The sequence below is a fragment of the Spinacia oleracea genome, chromosome 4 (genome assembly GCF_020520425.1).
Source record: "Spinacia oleracea cultivar Varoflay chromosome 4, BTI_SOV_V1, whole genome shotgun sequence".
Classification (NCBI taxonomy): Eukaryota; Viridiplantae; Streptophyta; class Magnoliopsida; order Caryophyllales; family Amaranthaceae; genus Spinacia; species Spinacia oleracea.
In genome coordinates, this window is record NC_079490.1 from 104,331,618 (window position 1) to 104,351,516 (window position 19,899).

At 36.1% G+C, this 19,899-nt stretch overlaps 1 protein-coding gene across 1 annotated transcript in view; it reads left to right on the forward strand.

Moving 5' to 3' along the window:
• The first annotated feature begins 15,372 nt into the window (after positions 1-15,372).
• The window catches only part of LOC110791801 (sterol 3-beta-glucosyltransferase UGT80A2), a 39,460-nt gene continuing 34,933 nt past the window's right edge, over positions 15,373-19,899 (forward strand). Inside the window, exons 1-5 of the mRNA XM_056827622.1 lie at positions 15,373-15,413; positions 15,860-15,917; positions 16,032-16,209; positions 17,143-17,273; positions 17,526-17,628. Of these exons, the coding sequence (XP_056683600.1) occupies positions 15,403-15,413; positions 15,860-15,917; positions 16,032-16,209; positions 17,143-17,273; positions 17,526-17,628 (481 nt within the window). The 5' untranslated portion in view covers positions 15,373-15,402. The remainder of the gene's footprint in view (positions 15,414-15,859; positions 15,918-16,031; positions 16,210-17,142; positions 17,274-17,525; positions 17,629-19,899) is intronic.

Consider the following 19,899-nt stretch of genomic DNA (forward strand, 5'->3'; position numbering starts at 1 on the left):
ACATTTTAAATTGCTCATTTTTTTCTCATTTCCGTGAATTGTTCTTAGATTCACTACCAATCGAGGAAATTTATTGTTACCTTCCTAAAAGGATTTATTGCAGTGGAAGAAATTTAATTAAAACAATAATTAAAACATACATTGAAGCATGCAAAGTCTAAACATTTATCATGAGTAATAACTTGAAAATAAAAGCAATCATGCAATTTAAACAAGTCATTGGCATTTTATTCAAAATATTTAGTTCCGGCAGGTGTGAATAAAATGAATCCAAGACCCCAAAATCATTGAAAAATTAAGCACAGTTTGACTTAATTCTAAAATATTTTAGGTAAGCAAATCCGTTGGTAATAGTCTAGAAACTATTGTTGGTTGATAGGTACGTCTAAGAACATATTAGGATAACCTATCCTATTTTCCACGACATAAAAGGACTCCATACTTATATCGCTGAGTTCAACCAAAATCAACTTGTACTCACAACTAATTGTGTACTACAAGTAGAAGTGACACCTCGGTATGGCGGAAACTATCACTAAATGATCGACATATGTACTCACAACATTGTGTACCTTACCCCTTTAGAATCAATAAGTAACACCTCGCTATGGCAGAAAACTATTACTAGATTGATGTAAAGGTGAGAAGTAAGTGTTATCTTGGAATGACACCTTTTAACTCAATTTTAAAGTTTGGAACTTAATGCTTTTACTATGTTGGTTAGATTTTAAGTGAACTAAAATCCTTAATCATGAAACATAAGCAAACCATAATCTCATGCATAATACCAAGACATATTTAAAGCAACAAATATCTTAAAACATGCATAAGATAAAATTTGTGATCTAGTATGGCCCGACTTCATCTTGAAGCTTCAACTTCAAACTCCGTCTTAAAATTGGATTGGAAACTTTGCTCTTGAATTTCCCCATGGGAGGCGCCATTTTCACCAAAAAAGATTTACAACAAATCAATGGTACGCATACCATATTTAAATTAACAACCATGGTACCTTAGGCCATATTTTACGTTCAAATTTAATGGTACGCAGACCATATTTTCTATCCTATTTGGGCCATACTAGTCACTTTCCGCTACCTGCAAAACAATATATTTACAATATACCATGCACCCATTCATTTATCAATGAATGACCCACTTAGCAAGGTTAGCAAAATATGCATCACATAATAATTGCAACAACTAATCAAGGCTCAAGAATCTACCAATTATTTGACCTTATTAGTTCTAATCGAGTTTACTAATCCTAAGGTAACAAAGACCTAATCAAGAGTTTAACCATTCATGAATAAAAACTCCCACTCAAACCAAGAATTATATGCTTTACTAAATTTTAAACATAAAAATTTCTTTCCAGTCTAATCGGAAACCACATATTTAATTTAAAATTTAAAGCTCATATATTTAATATTTTAAATCCCTTTTGATTAATTTTAGTTGATTAAAGAAATTAATCATAATTTATTCAAGGTTTTAATTTTATTAAATAATTAGTATAAAATTAGTTATAATAATTAAACTAATAAAATTAATTTCCGAGAAAAAAAATTATAAGCACGAAATTAAATTTAACTAAATTCGTTGCTTAACTAAAATTAAAAAGAATGTTGGGCGAAGGCAAGGCAACGAACACGAAGTCCATCCATCGCCTAGCCCATCTGCGTGCACTAATAGCCACACTGGAGCGCAGCTTAGCAGCGAGTGATCGCTCGCTGGCCCGCGTTGCTCCATCGCACACAGCAGTGAAGCAGTGCTTGCTTGCTAGCTTGCTCGCGAGCTAGGCAGAGGCACGCAAGGCAGAGAGCACACACGTGTGTCGCCCAATGATACCTGCCATGCCTCGTTCTCTCGCCCTTTCTCGATCACTCGCACACAGCACACATGCAATGGCCGTAGCCCATGTGCGTGCGTGTGCCTTGCTCATTGCTATGGCACCGCATGGGCGACGAGCTCCCTTGCTCATCGTCGCATGCCCGCATCATTGCAACACCCCTTAAGGGTAACACTAGGCTTCCATTGCTTCGTGCGTGAAATTTAGTGAAAATTCATAAAACCAATATTTAATATATTTCAAAATTTATGACAAATTAATAATCGTATTAATATTATAAAATTTTGGGTGATTAATCGAAAATTCATTAATTAAAATTATTTCTGATATACTTTAGGGATTAAAATTAGGTTTCAAAAATTTTAAAGGTTCAAACTTTAACAAATTTTAGGTGGTGTTTTAGTCAAAAGATCCTAATTAAATTACTAATTAATTATGAAAATCAAAACAAATTCCGAATTATTTGAATTTCAACAAATTAATTATAATTACAAATTAGGTAGCATAATTAACGAATTTAAAACTTAAAATTGTCAATCCTATGCAGTAGGTCTTTTATTAACTCAAGATTATTAAACAAGATTCGCAAATATTACTTTTTAATATCATTAAAATTATAATTATGCATTCGAAAAACTAAAACCTCCGAAAAGTCATAGTTAGGCTTCGAATTTCGGAATTCTGGGTTCGGCAGAGAAAAAGGTTTTTTGTCAAATTTTAAAACTCCATTTACATGCGGAACTCACTATAAAATCATAAGATTCCGATCATTATTGACAAAACTGCCGAAAATCCTGCAAACATATTAATTAATAATCGCATGAATTTGCAATTAATTATACCAAATTAATTCACCCCTTTAATTCTTTGCAAATTTATAAGATCAATTCATATTTATTTAAATAATTATGCAATTAATTAGAGGATCGTGATACCATTGTTAGGTTATGAACAATCCAATGTCATGCGGAAAAACCATAAATGTCAGAATCCAAATTAAATGCACATAATCATTTAGCATAATTTAGTGAAAACGCTTTGTGATGCGTGCCTTCCCTAGAAGCTCTCGAACCGAACAAGAACAAGTTAGAACGCCAAACATCGTCCCTCCTTAGAAAGTCCACAGCACGTTAGGAACCGCCTTAGATCGTACCAACTAGGATATAATATAAGGTTTATGATTTCGGGATCTCACTTTTAGGTGATAAGCAAAGTGTATTGAATTTTGTTTCAATTGATGTGTTTCTTCATGAACATAGGCCATGTATTTATTGGAAATAGGAAAAATCCTAGGAGCCAAAACCCTAGAACGGTTTTAGGAAAGTCTTGGAAATATACCAAAAGCCAATTTTCCTATAATACTAGGGTTGGGCGTCAGCTTGCAAGGCAAGCCAACCGACCAGCCAAGGCTTTGCGTGCACAACTTTGTGCACACGGCCCAACAGTGCTGGCCAAGCACAAGTCAGCAGTGTTGGCCCGCGTACAAGGCACAGCAATGCTGGCCCATGCGCGCTGGTCAGTAGCGTTGGCCTTGTGCCTTGGCCCATGAGCGATGGGCCATTGCTTCGTGCAATGGTCCGTCGCTCATATCCTGCTTCCCATTCGTTTTTCTGATTCCGAATTTATTTCCGATTCGAACAATATTTACGTTTCCGATAATATTTTTGATTCCGATAATATTTCCGTTTCCGGCAATATTTCCGATTGCTACAAAATTTCTATTTCCGATTAATATTTCCGATATGAACCATGTTTCCGCTTCCGAAAACATTTACGACTTCGATAATATTTATATTTCCATACGAACTATATTTTCGTTTCAAGCAATATCTTCATTTCCAGTAATATTTATATTTCTGTTTATGAACCATATTTCCGTTTACGGCAATATCTTCATTTCCGCTAATATTCCTTTCTTTGGATTTTGACCGTTTGTTTAGCTCCCACTGAAACCAACATCTGTCATTTCCGAATATCCATAATTAGAGTACTTATTGAATAAAATATTCACCTAAATACTTGATTCGTTCACGGACTATTTGTGTGACCCTACAGGTTCAGTCAAGAGTAAGTTGTGGCATTAATAACATTAATTCCACTTGAACTAAAGCGGCCTCTAGCTAGGCATTCAGATAACTTGATCTCCATGAATAATTAACTTGCTTAATTAATGCTGAATCGCATTTATTAGACTTAGCATTAAATGCATTAAATGTAGACTTGGACCAAGGGCATTATTTCCTTCAAAAATTTCAAATTTCAGCTTCTAAAACCCAGAGTCAAATTTCCGCTTCTAAAAGCGAGAGTCAAGTTTTCCGCTTCTAAAAAGCAAGAGTCAAGTTTTTCGCTTCTAAAAAGCGAGATTCAAGTTTCCGTTTCTAAAAACGAAAGTCAAACCAAAATTTCCGCTTCTAAAGGCGAGAGTTATGTTTTCCGCTTCTAAAAAGCGAGAGTTAAATTGAGTTTTTCCATTTTCTCTAAAAAAAAATATTGCAAGTTTTTCGCTTTCTTTGAAAAAACAGGACAATCCAGTAAAGTTTTCCGCTTTCTTTCTCAAAAAGTAGAACCGTCATGTTTTCAATCCATCTAAATCTAAGCAAGTTCAAACATATCTTTTTTCAAAAACTCTGTCCCTACTTGAATACCTCCAATGACATCGTGAGGAGGTGTAAGTTCAACCAACAAATTTCCAATGACTCATGAGGAAAAATGATGAAATCCCAAGTGATGGCCCTTAAGTCAAATGTTATCACTAGGGGGCTTATGAGATCCTCGCACCCGAATCATTTTCCCAAAATTAGATTCGTAAGACGCACTCCATCTACAAATACTTTGATCTTCGTCTTTATCAGACTCAACCAAAGTGGGGGCTAACTGTAGATGCCTATATTTGGCCTCATGCTAGAAATGATAAGTTCAGTGATGAAACAAAAAATTCACTTGTCAAATGTATTCCTAATCAAGCAACGAATGTTCTAAGACTGACCGACTCTTTTCCCAAACCAATATTTTCAATTATAGTGACCGCTATTTATAGTAACTTCCATTCTAGGTATCTGCTAAAAATCGCAAACTGTCCAAGATAGATTTACGGGCAGAGTTACACTACAACTCAACCCGTAAAAGATATTAAAAAGGGAGAATTTTAGTTGCATTCCAATTAAATTCCTAAAAAATATTGAAAAAACAGAGGTTTAGTTGAGAAGAATTCGAAATAAGGATGAAAAGCTTAAAAATGAATTTTAATCCGGAAATAAAACTAGACTAATCTAATAAAAACGCATGGAAAATAAAAGTGCGCAAGAATTTTCTTGCGCACATGGACCAGCGCGACTATATTCTCGAACCAACTTCGAAGCGCACGATTTATCTCACGCCGCTGTTTTAGTTCAACCAACATACAAACTCTGAGTTAATTTGGCGCACAAATACGTGTGTAAACGCCCACATATGGCCTCCGGCTAGAAGCGAAAAGTTTGATGATGAAACAAAACATCCACTTGAAAAACGTATTCCTAATAATTAAAGAAATGAACGTTCTAAGAGTGACTGACTCACTACCCAAACCCATGTTTCTTTTCATTCTATCTGATGTTCATACTAGTTGTCGTCCTAAGTATCTACTAAAAATAGTAAACCGTCTAAGATAGAATTGCATTAAGGGAAGTTTAGTTGCACTCCAATTAAATCCCTAAAGGAGATTGAAAAGCATAAAGAATATTATATGCATTCAAATTAAATTCCTAAGTTCCTAAAATAGATAAATAGAGGGAAAAAGAGTTTTAGTTAGAAATATCCTGAAATAAGGATTAAAAGGGTAAAAAGAGTTATAATCCGGGATAAAATCGGATTAAACTAAATTAAGCAAGATAAAACGGGTGGAAAAAAATCGTGCGCAAAAAATTTCCTGCGCATAGGGCCCAACACAGCTAATCACTCGCGCCAACCTCCAGGCGCAAAAGTTATCTCACGTACCCGCTACAATCCACCTCAAAAACTAAATCCGAAACAAATCATGTGCACGGATCTGTGCCCGAGAAAAGTTTCACGGAACCGTCCTGTGCGCGAGAATTTTCTCGTGCACCAATGCTTTTCAGTTTTTATCAAATGTTGAATATTTCTATCTTCCCCTACACTTATTTCCTATAAATAGGGCCTTAATCAGCCGAGTAATGGCACCAAATATCATTCTCATACTATACACAAGTTAAGCCTAAGCCTTCCATATATTCCGTAGTTCCACCGTATTAGCTCTTGTTAAGCGGTACTCTTCCCATCTAAGCATTTAAACTAAGTCAGAATCCCGCCCAAGAGTCTAGTCAAGTCCAGGAAAGTACGTTACATAAAAGGAAAACGAGTAAAGTCAATTGATTATTTTTCTGAGAACTGCAATATAGCCAAAAACTACATTATAGCGTGCCATAATCTGTTTTATCAATTTAAATCATCCTCTTGACGTTTGTTAGTTAATATTTTTGCATTAAAAGAAATTCAGATTAGTAATGTAGTATAACGCATGTCCAGTCTTTGTTACATTAAACTAGTAAGGACCTCTTCATGGGCTAATATTGGGCACTCCCTATATTAGTAAATGTCCCCCGAACCCTCAATCTCTATTCCGTTGGAGAAATATTGAGTGATTTCCACACACCTGGGGTCACAAGGGAACCTACGGTCGTTGTGGTAAAATACGTGAGCCTGGGCTTTCAGCTTTTACTTATGTATCACAATAACTGGCTTTTGTCGGTTTTCCTTATTGTCGTTGAAAACTGAATGACGAATCCTAAGACTATTTTAAAGAGGCTAACGCCCATTGTTAGTCCCGTTTTAAATAATATTGCTTGCCTAACATCCACGAGGGAAGAGAACGAAAGAGGTCCTAAACCCTTATATTTTCCACCCCCTCCCAGTGGCGACTTCACTGGGGAGTATATTGAAATCATCGCGCAAGTAGTAAGGGGACCCAACCCAAGGGAAAAATCTAACGCTACGTCACTTTTCTTTCCTTATTAAGTTGGAACGACCTGAAAATTCAATGTAATCTTTTGACAGGACAAAACCGCACTTAGTTCTGGCTTCCTTGGCATGTTTCATCTCGGAAGTTGGGAATAAGGACACTTATTAACCCAGGGGGTGCACGCGCGTTGGATTTGGTCCTCTGAACCTATTCGCATCGTAGAACTGTAGGGGAATACAGTTAAACATAACAAAATGTGCGGAAACAATCCCCAAAGCCAGGAAGCATGTAAAAAGCACAGATTAAGCATACTTACGTTTGAAGCATGTTTTCCACAAATTGTCAACAAACACGAACTTAGAACTCCACTTGTCGTTCCTCTACTTGGTTTACCGACACGATCAGATCCGTCTTGATTATCGTAGCTTAGACAATCGATCAAGATACTTTGCTTTTTGGGAAGAACTCACTTTGGAGGCACAGAGAGAATTAGGGTTCTCTGTGACTCTAGGGTTTGAGTATGACTGAAATGAATGTGTTGGAAAAAGGGTTAGCAGGTTATTAACATAACCTTACTAACTGACCAAGCCACAAGGGGCAAGGCTGTTAGGTTATGATACATATGACAATACATAAATCATGCAGAAAAACCATAAAGCCAGGAAATCATATTATTTACACATAATCATTTAGCATAGTATAGATGCATACACTTTGTAGCGTGCCTTCCCTAGCTGCGCCTGAACCGAACAAGAACAAGTCTTTAGGACTCCAAGTGTCGTCCCTCCGTAGATAGTCCACAGTACGTCCGGATCCGCCTCAAGATTGACCAACTAGAATCGCCCTTAAGGTGCTAGGAATTTTCGGCTATTGTTGTGCAAGTGTATGGCTGAATTTTCTTTCAAAAACTTACCCTTTGAATACTTCAATCGTCTCTGCAAATAATGACTCTAGGCCCTTATTTATAGAGGTATGGAAAAGGAACTGGAATCCTATTAGGATACTAATTAGTTAAACTAGAATCCTAGTAGGACTCTAACTAATTTATTTTATCCTTTTAGGATTAGGAATTTAATCATCAAACAAATCCTATACAATTTAGGTTTCGTATGTGAACACAAACTCTACACGAGCATGACCCACGAGCGTGCAGGCCATGCCCGCGCACAGCCCACACGGCCGCTCGGCCCACGCGAGCCGCAAGCCCACGCGAGCAGCAGCACACCTCGCAGCCCATCGCTGCGCGCGCTGCGCGCGCTGCCATGGCCTGCTGGGCCTGGCCTTGCGCTGGGCCTGGCTTGGCCTTGGCTGCTCGTGTGACGCGCTTGGCTTGCTGGGCGATGGCCTGGCTTCGTGCTGGGCCCTCGTCCGGCAGGCCTCGTCCGATGCTTATTCGTACGATACGCTTCCGATTAAATTCCCGGTTCCGGAATTCATTTCCGATACGAACAATATTTAATATTTCCGATTCCGGAATCAGTTTCCGTTTCGAACAAATATTTAATATTTCTGTTTCCAGAATTATTTTCCGATTCCGATAATATTTCCGATTCTGACAATATTTCCGTTTCCGGCAATATTTCCGATTCCGGCAATATTTCCATTTCCGATAATATTTTCCGATACGTACCATGTTTCCGTTTCCAGCAACATCTACGACTTGGATAATATTTATATTTCCGATACGATCCATATTTCCGTTTCCCGCAATATCATCGTTTCCGGAGTATTCATTTCTTGCTTGTGACGATCTCAGCTCCCACTGAAACCAAGATCCGTCGATTCCGAATATCCATAGATAAAGTATTTAATGCCATTAAATACTTGATCCGTTTACGTACTATTTGTGTGACCCTACGGGTTCAGTCAAGAGTAAGCTGTGGATTAATATCATTAATTCCACTTGAACTGAAGCGGCCTCTAGCTAGGCATTCAGCTCACTTGATCTCACTGAACTATTAACTTGTTAATTAATACTGAACCGCACTTATTAGACTTAACATAGAATGCATACTTGGACCAAGGGCATTATTTCCTTTAAAGGCTGGCCAACAAGCCCGCGTAAGACTAGCACAGCCAGCTGGGCCATGGGCCGCGCTGCTGTTGCTGTATCTTTGCTTCGGCCCGCGCGCACACACGCGCAGCTCGCTCGGCCATGGGTCAGCACTGCCGTGTTGTTGTGGCTTTTCTTGCATGCCCAGCGCGCCCATGGGCCTTGAGTGCCTCGTGCACTCGGCTCGTGGGCCGCTCTTCGTAGTCGTGACTTAATATCGTTCCGGATATTATTTATCGTTTCGTATACGACGAATCACCGTCGTACGATACGATTTATTCGTTTCGCCTAGCTTACAAATATTCGCGATACGATATAAGATTCCGATGCAAGGTCGTTTCGTATAATACGTTTTCCAACTAATTCCCGAAAAGCTATTAAATGAATTTCCGATTCATTTAATCCGGTGATCTGTTACGTGTCATTGGTGTGATCTTGTAGGTTCAGTCAAGAGTAAGCTGTGAGTTTAATATTCATTAGAACTCACTGATCGGAAGCATTGCTCCAGCTAGCTGGTCTGATCACTTGATCTCACTGAATTAATTGTTAGCAATTAATCTGAACCTTGGTATTAGACTTAATGCACCTTGGATGAAGGACATATTTCCTTCAGTCTCCCACTTGTCATTTAGACAAGTGTGCATTCACATTCCTTTGTCACTTAGTGTTACTTACTGAACATAAAGTAAGATCCAAGCCATCCTTATTAGGTCCTGAAGTGTTTCTCGGATTACAGAGCTCAACTGTTAAACTTTTGCAGAAGGTTAAGCCTTAACCATTCTGAGCACGACCATGCATTTTACAGTATCTAACTCTCCGAGAGGCCTTGTTACACAACAACACCATATCCTATCAAAGATAGGAGGACAATCCATTCTTGCAATCTATGAACACTCACTTTGATTCATAGTACGCCCAATACCTGCTTTTATAGCCTCCTTTTACGGTGCGACGTTTAGCGAGAATCAAAGCGAACTAATTCTCAAACGAGCAGACATAATCGCTCATGTTTTGAGGAACGGTTTCTAATCACCATTAATGAGAACTACCTATGACATGACTTTAATCTCTTAAAGTGTTCTCATGGTCAATCCGATACAAGATCCAATAAGTATCTATGCAAAAGATTCTGACATCCAATCACTCTAGTTCAAGAAACAGAACTAAGTAATCTACTTGCAATCTAATCTTCATTATTCATAAGTCGTCCACATTTCAATGACCTGGATCAGGGATCCTTTGTGACTTCAATATTCAAGTTCACTTATGGGTGTTTCTTTGTCGAAGAATCCATCTTGACATCCCATTTGAATGATTTGAATCACATGGACTTATCATTTAATACTAAACCAAGATTAAATGAACTATGAAATATAATTTCATAAATGATAAATGTTTAAACCAAATGCTTACCAATTTGTGGGCCTCTAACCCAAAATCAAGCATTCAATGTTTTACAGATATAGGCCTTTCATCCAATACATAAAACATTAATGAAACTCAAACTTGATTCCATATCTGCATATGAATGTTGTGTATCATTCAATGAAGAGGTTTAGTTTATCATACTTTTCTATCCTTAACATCTTTTCTATCGAAAGCCTTTCAATGTAAGATGAAAAGATCTTTGAATATGTTTCTAGAATGATCTAGTCTTTCGTTGCTGTTTAGAATGATAATCATATCTAAAATAGAAAATCATCCAGGTAGCAGACTTGTGATCAACCCGAGTTCATTGAAGAACTCCCACTAAAAACAATTCCCTTTCATTGCTTCTTAGGCAACAATGAATTCATTTCAATTATGTAGAATTTCAAATGATGCTTCCTTTTGGAATGCTCCAACCAGTTCACATAGATGTGGGAGATACATCTTTCAACTAAGAACTTGGATACTAATCATTGATTCAGTTTCCCATGTATCACATATGGTTTAGAACCTATGTTACTACCTTTTAATCACGATGCCTAATTACCCGTGTATGTTTGTGGTTTTCCTAACAACAAGATTCAACTTTTTCTTAGGCAAATGCATGTAGCATCAAAACTTTAGTTATCTTCACTTCCTCTTATCAAGTGCTCATCCTACATATCCAAATGTATTGGATGTTCTTGATACTGTTCCAATGATCTTTGATCCAGATCAATTGAGATTGGTATAAACTCGTCACGATCCAATGTTCACGAGTTATCTTGGCGATCTATATATCACATTATACATGATTGATTTTAATGCAAAAACCATTCGCATTTTAAAATCCATTCATGTAACTTTTAGCTTCATTTTGTTTCAAGAGACACTGAATCTTGCTAAAATCTTGGCATTTCCATGTGATATAAGGTGAAGGCACCTCTTCAAGGTTCTTCATGCTTAACTCTAGTGATAACAGCCTAGCTTTATACTTAGTTAAGGCATTCATAACTTAGACTTACTCATATGGGTTGAGAGTCTCTTTTGAGTCACTCCATTGTGTTTGATTTAGTAATTACTTTTACAGAATCCAAACAATGCTTTAGATCCTATCCAATAGATCTTTAACCCAGTATGTTCTAAGTTTCGCCATGGTTCTAATATTGACAAATACTGTCAAATCTAACCATTTAGAATTTGAATGTCATTTTCAATAGCTAGAGAGATATGTATCTCATATATAGAACCAATAAACTTGACCTAGCTCCCACTAAACTCCTCATCTATAAGATGATCCATATTTTCATAAAGCTATGATTTCTCAATAGCCTTTTAGACAAATATGGTCAAATTCCCACTTGCATGCTTTAATCTACGAATAGATTTCTTAATCTTGCTCTTTTATCTAGCATCGAAAACTTTTACATTGTGTGATGTACACAATTCCTTTCTACAAGTCCAATTGAGTAAGGTGTTTCGTTTTCAATTGCCATATTACCATATGCAATGATTGCTAGATTTATCCAAAATAGTTCAAGCATTCCGACTTGGTGAAAAAGATTTCAACATTGTCAACGTCCTGAAGTTGTTTACAATCTTTAACCACCAATCTAGCTTCTCTTTTGTATGTTTATACAATATCATCTTTGTATGTTTTGAAAACATGTTTGCAACCAATGGGAGTAAACCCTTTATGCAAATCGACGTTGTATGTTTAGAAAACATGTTTGCAACTAATGGGAGTGAACCCATTTTGCAAATCAACCAAATCATAGATTTGATTCTTTAAGATGAAGATATTTCGGATAAAATGACCTCAAACCATTTTGTATGGCCACGAACCATACTTATGTTTCTGATGGCCTCAAACCATACTTGGGAATTTTTAATTCGTCGTAGCTAACCTGTAAGTCGTATGTTCTTGAAGCACTTTCCAAAGTCTTCATAGTTTTCATTCCTCGAGATATGTATGTATCCATCTTCGTTGAATTCTATTTCTTATACGATTTACCTAGGTATTGAACATCAAACGTTAGTGTCTATAAAGACATTACTCAAGTCCTTTGAGTATTAGGATTCTCTTGAAGCACTTCTAAAGTTTTCCTGAAGCTCTTCCAAAGGCTTCTAAGTACGGAGCTTTTCCAAAGACTCCTAAGTATCCTATATTTGTTTGTTGCTTGACTCAAAGTCCATTCGAGGTCATTTTTCTCCCACTTGCCTTTTTGGAAATATGATGGTTTCCAAAAAGAAATTATCTTAAGCAACAACCATATGTTCTCAGATTTGTGGTAGAATCAATACCTTTTGTTTCTATGAGTCGCTCGTAAAGAAATATATATCTATTCTTGAGTTTGTTTGATGTAAACACTAACTCCCACTAGGTTTGACAACCCTAGATATATATGTACTGAAAAGATGTACTGAACCGAAGTTTAATCCTAATGACATCTTATGCTTAGCTTTTGACAACTTTGTTTAGTGTGATAGTCGCTTGAGAGTATCATTTAGAAACTATATAGGAAAATAGTCGTGATTATCGTTAATCGAAATAGATTTCGATTTCTCCATTTGGTAATACCATATTCTTATGGAGCTTCGATTGTTATAATGCCATATAAACAATCTAGATAATCTTTCTTGGCTCATGAAAACATCACCTTGACCCAGCCTAGATGTTCCAAAATTCTTGCCAAGTTGATTTTATACCCTTTTGTGAATTGCATTGAAGCATTTCACATATTTCACGTTGAGTAAATATAGCCATATTTTCTCAAATTCTTGTGAAATAGGTAAGTCATAAAATACATCTTTGGCCCATGAACATAGTTGTCTAGACTCTTCTAACAATAGTCCATTTCGATGTCATGTTCAACAACCAAGACCCACGTGTCTTAAATTAACCAACTTTCAGAAATCCATGCCATGGAATCTTAGAATGTTGACTTGTTGATATGGTCGTATGACATGGCCAAAGATATGTGGAACACAAATCAAAATGTTTGATTTGAACCTTCTGAAGTTTGAGTGTGAAGAGATTTGTTTGTTTATTAATCAATCATATGACTCAATCCCTTAAATGACCATTTCATTCAAATAAACACTGAACGAATGTTTTTGTTTACTTTGAATGTGAGTCTTTCCGTTTTCCAAACAGAAATTGATTATGATGATTAATGGAACATAATACCATTAAGTTCCAGCCTTTAGAAGGACTTTAAAACAAACATGATGACCCTACATTTAATGTAGCACAACTTTGCCTCATTACCCACTTGTAGGTCAATTACCAGACTTAGCTCCCAGAATTTGAGTTCTTAACAAGAGTTTAGAACCTCAAGCGGTAATCTAATACCATAGGAGTTTATTTGCTAAGTCGTTTCTCTTTAACACAAACTTTTAGGTAGAAATTGAATATTGAATTCATTTCTTTTGTTCCCCTTTTCTATCCTTTCTAGCACGTTTTCTTATAGTTCTAAAGATTTTACTCTTTGCTTGATCTTCTTGCTTTGTTATGCGTAAAAAGTCCCTTTCTTTTATTCACTTTGAATGACCGCATCCAATGAGTCTAGTTCATTATCGAATCCAAAGAAAATTGGTTGTTAACCATTGGTTATACATGAGTCTTTAACTCAATACTTCATTATTTCAAAACTACCAAGTATTCTGAATATATGAGGTCCAATTGGTCTACCATTCAAATTTTAGTTTGAAAACACCCATGAAGATCACTATAAGAAAATAGCATTCAAGATACGCTCTCACTCTCCTTTTCTTTGAGAATCTCTCTCAAAATAGTTACCAATCGACCGAGAAAATATCGCAGTTCTATCGTCCGAACGCAGGAAAGTTGAAGATTTACGATTCTACAAAATGAACTAGCAAAATCATACTCTAATAACACTACTACATTTCTAATCAACTGCGACGGTTTAGAAAAGCCTAATGCGACACCTCACATAGAACCGTTGCATTAGATAGGGCTAATGCAACGGTTTCCTGTATAACACACCTGAAAGTTAAGCTAATGTAACGGTAGTGATAAACCGTCGCATTAGATTGTCTAATGCAACGCCTTGCTAAGCTAATGTAACGGTGGTGAAAATAAAATATACGCGGGTGACCTTTTTTACTCATTTCCCTCCCATTATTTCCCAAAATTTCAAACCTCATCCTTTCCCCAAAATTTTCAAGCCCTAGCTGCTCAATTGTTACCAAAAAATAATAAAGAGATGACAACAGAAATTAAAAACACAAGAGAGGAGAGAGACTAAGTGAAATTCATGAATTTCGCATCAATTCGCAAATCGCAAACACCAATTTGCAATTCGCAGTCTTAGGGTTTAGAGGGTTTGTTCGCAAGTGAGGGTTTAGAGGGTCTGCAATGCATAGTTCGTGGGTTTAGAGGGTCCGCAACACCACCACGGAAAAGGAAGAGGACGACAAAGGAAGGAGAGGCCCATCCATTCAAGCTGTAATCCCGTAAAGCAGATTCATAAACTCTCACAAAGTTTGCTGTTTCGATTAAGTTTCTGGCCCAATTTCATGAATTATATTTAAGGTTTTCCTATTTAGGATTTTGATGATTTGCAATGATGGGGTTTAACAAGTCAGCTCTTTACAATTTCAATGGGATTACTTTATTTCAAAGATGAATTTTATTTTCGCATCCCTTTGTGCTTAAGCGTTCTCTGATTCTGTATATTGTTTTTCCTGAGCATTGAGTTTTTTTACTCAAGTAGCTTAGTAATACTGGAAAACTGCTACCCTTTTAGGAAAAGTGATAAGAGAATTTTGAAGTGTTTTGTGTTATGTAGGTGTTTGTAAAGCATATTGGGTTGTATACTTGTATCATTATTATTATTATGATTTGAATTCTGGAATTTTTGGGTAGTTCTTTTTAGATTTTTTTTTTCTTGACATCTCCGGGAAATCAATTTATTACTCTGTATTCCATCATTAAAGTGAATTGTTTTGTTGTTGGATCGCATTCCGTAGGACTCATACCTGTCTAAGTAGATGATGGAAGTTCAGGTACCCGTTATTTTGCTAAAGTCTTAGATATGCAGTCTATTTTCTCTTGCTTAGAATGTTGCCGAGGCTCTTCAAGTACCGATTCACATATTCTTTACAATGCCTTGGACGTAAGTAAGCTTATGATATAAATCTAATGCTGGATTCTTACATGCCGAAGCTAGTAACTTGTTAGTTTCTCCACTATTTTCTTAAGTTCATGGATCTTGGTTTTATGGTGCCCTTTGCCCGAGAATGAACATTTGAATTTTGGAACGAGAATTATTCTAAGTGTTTGCCACTATCTCGATTAAAAGATTTTACAGTCCGCTATGTTTGTTTGCTGTATCTGTGACCTTCATGATATGATGTTAGATCTTCAATTTTATAGGGTTCCTGAGTACAATTGTTGTTTTGACTCTAGTTTTTTAAACTTGGATCAGACATCTTTGCAATGATAGATGTTTTATAGGCTTATAGCCCTTTTATGTCCTGAATTTTGACGCATGAGTTGGGTTCCTGTGTTAAAACTCCAGCTTCAAACTAAGAGTACTTAGTAATTGCTTATTCTTTGCAGGCCCACTAGTGAATTTCCGCATCCTCTGTCACGGGTTAAGCAACCAGTTGCATACAGAGTAAGTTATTTTTTTTTGCTCGACATTCCGCTATGTCAGTACTATCTACTGTATATACTTCGCACATTTGGTATCCTGCTAGGCTATATAATTAATGTTAACCTATGCTTTCAGCTCTCCTACCAAGTTGTTGACACACTGATTTGGCTTGGAATACGGGACCTGATTAATGAATTCAGGAAGAAAACGTTGAAGTTGAGACCTGTAACCTACTTAAAACCTTCATATGGTGCTCCCCCTGATACCCCTTATGGATATATTTGGAGTTCTCACCTTGTTGCCAAACCTAAAGGTCAGTGATCTGTTTTGGGTTGATAGTCTACTATCTACTCCTTAATCATTTAAAAATAGAAAAGAAAATGGTTTATAGGTGTCTCTTACAAATATATGTTGTTCAATACTCTCCATCCATTTACTTTTTTAACGTTTGGGTTTGGTATGGAAATCAAGTGTAGTAATGAAAGTAGATTTATTTTTATTTTTATTTTTATTTTTGGAAAGTAGATTATTTTTGGAAGCTGGTAGAGAGAAAAAGAAATGGAAAAAGAAAGTATTGTATGCAGACAAAAAGGTATGATATGGCGGAGAAATAAAAGTAAGATAGAGTCATAGAAGTGAAGAATTTTTGAGCCAACTCAGGTAAATGGAGAAAATCAAGGGACAAAGTATTATACGTTTTGGTTCTTATTGATATGCTCTTCATTTTATCATATATACTAATCTAGTGGCGAGATGATCCTTCCCCTAGTTCTTGGTTGTGGGTTTCAGTTTTTCTTTTCCCCTACAACCATAAACCTAAAACAAACTTCTTCTTCAGCTAGCAGAATTTAATTTTAATGGCCTTTTCTCTAGTCTGTTTCTTTTAGTTGAAAACATGATTTTTCCAGTCTCATGGACACTTTTACTTCCATAAGTAGACAATTGTAATTTTTGCTACCTGGTTGGTAATTTCTGGCAAAATCTGTACCTACAGGAGAATGACTTACATTATACACTTGAATTTTGACTTGGACATTAATCTAAGAATGTGGGGGTCTGTATCTTTTAGGTTTGTGTATCATCACTTTTTTCTATAGGGTTCTATTGTAGACTTCTTCTCCCCTGGGACTCCTGTCTTATGTGGGAGGGAGCCTTCTTAGTGGTACTAGGCATTATTATGCTAGGAGAGCTGTGTTTTCTCGTACCTTTATATTATTTGTAATGTTTATGCTTTATTTCCTTGCAGATTGGGGACCCAAAATTGACGTAGTTGGTTTCTGTTTCCTTGACCTGGCTTCAACTTATGAACCTCCCAAAGATCTCGTGGAATGGCTTGGAAAGGGTCAAAAGCCAATATATATTGGATTTGGCAGCCTGGTAAGTACTAAGTAACTTTTTTGTACATTTATTCAAGACAAGATGTTGGGTATATCAAAATTTCTTTTTACATAGATCCTTTTGAACCACTATGTTTCTTTGAACCCTCTAAAGATGTAATCAAGGTTTCAACATGCTTAATTATGTACACTTGTTTATTTTCTTTAATTTTTCACTTTTAACGGCACTCATATTATCTGTCCATTTCTATTTCCATTCTCCCAAACTAATCCTTGTAGTTTTCCTTACCAGCCTGTCCAAGAACCTGAGAAGATGACCAAGATAATTGTACAAGCTCTGGAACTCACTGGGCAAAGAGGAATCATCAATAAAGGATGGGGTGGTCTTGGCAATTGTAAGATACTAAGATGTTTGTGTTTTTTCAGTTGTGTGCTTTAAAAAATAACTGATGAATCTGTTCAGTTTCTATACTTCAATTGGTTATTATGTTCTCTTTGGTGTCGACTGAATTGGTTTCAATTGGTGGCAAATTAAAACTAGGAACTACATCATAGTCAGTGTAATGTAGGAAGTGCTATCTGGTATGCATATGGAACGATATTTGAGATGCCTATCTAATACTGACCAGCTCATACTCTGCTCATTAGGTGAATGGGTCATGCTCCTTAATCACTGAATGAACATGACACAAATTAGAAACATATTTTGGACACCGATCTGATTAGATTTGATTAAGAATAGTTATGGAATAATTGAAGGATGAATAGTGCATTCCACTACTGTTGGTTAGATAGTTGAGATATTGAATTTTGCATTTCAATGTGATTGATGAGAATCTTGAGAAAGTGAATATAACAATATCGGTATATTGGCTTCCACTAGCTAAGGTTAGGGTAACTTGTGTTTTTTTTTCCTTGGTGGGATACTGGGATCCGTAATAGGTTAGTTTTGTTTTTTGTTCGAAAGCTTATGGTCTTTGAGAGTCTCGATTACTTTGTCTGTTCCAAGAGTCAGTGTGAGGCTAAGCTCGCCAGGACTAGGACATTACTACGGTATGTGACTATGTGGCCATACGGTGGTAACTAACATGGTCAACTATTGTGTTTCTTATCTATAAGCTGGCTGAAGTAGATTTATTATTCACTGATTAACTTTTCTTCTTTCTTTTATTAGATTCTCCTATCTGTTGTCTGATAAAAATTATAGTGATAGTCATTGATTTTTGAAGGTGGTAGTCTAGGATATGGCTAATGTCGAATTTGTAGGAGTGAGTTTTAGATTCTACAGTTGGGCAAAATGTTTGCTTATTTTGTTGGTTTTTTTTTTGGTATGGCCTTAACCTTTATGGAACCTTATCTCTTAATAGCATGTTGGCAACCTTTGTCTTTCTCCAGCTTGTTGTATTTACATTGCATGATCATTAACTTTTACTTTGATTCTTCTGCTATGTTAATTAGAATCCACTGATATGTTAACCACATGTTTTTTGGAGCGAGTTAAAGGTAGGTTTTGATTGTTAGCTAATTTCTTTTGTGTTTAGTTTCATAATTTTTTAGTTTTTGGTTCAATCTAATGATCTCTTATCATATTGTTATCAAAGATTACTAACGATTTAATAACTTGTTTGGTACTAGTTAGTGGCAGGCTTAAATTTTACAAGATGAATTGAATAAAAGGAAAGGAAGATCAACCACATAGTTGTATCTAGGTATTGCTTACTTTTTTGTGAAATTTCATGCTTTATTTGAATAAACATGAAGTTTATAAAATTATTTAATGTATCGTGTTTTAGCTAGTGCATCATCTCTAACTTGTGCCCATTCGTGATTTAAACTTGCAGGAGCATGGTGAGCTAAATGGAGAAGAAATTAATGTAGATCTAGCAATGACACGGTGGAGGCTCTTTTTTGTTTTTGAGTCATTTTGTGATTTCTAGTAATTTTGAATTTGTTTATGTGGCTTTTAATTTTATGCATTTTTGTCATTAAAAACACTAAATTAATTAGTGAACAACTGTTTTGTAATGCATGTGTCCTATGGGCACTAATATTGTAATATTACTCTTTAAGTCAATGAAAATCTTTTATTATTGACATCCTTTCTTAATATAGAAAACTAATTTTAATTTTAATTATTATTATTATTTATTATTATGAATAAATGAACCCGTTGCATTAGGTGCTCAACAGATTTATTTTGATAATAAATTACAGTTGCATTAGGCTAAAACGCGTTGCATTATTTCTTTAAGCCAACATAGATATCCGTCGCATTAGCTAAAATAACCGTCGCATTAGCTAAAATAACCGTCGCATTAGCTTAAATAACCGTCGCATTAGCTAAAGATCTAATGCGACACCCCATCTAAGGACCGTCGCATTAGATGTTTATCTAATGCGACGGTATTAATTTCCCGTTGCATTAGGTCACAAATCGTCGCATTAGGCCTAATGCAACGCCACCGGATGCAATGGTCATTTGTCGTCGCATTAGGTCTAATGCGACGGATTTTGATGCCTAATGCAACTTAGGCTTTGCATCTGATAAGAAATGTAGTAGTGTAACTTGAAATAAAAGCATTCACGCAATCATCAAAGCTATTAAACATTTCATTCAAGCAAAAAATAAAACATGGTCCAAAAATGAATGAATCGATTCCAAGACC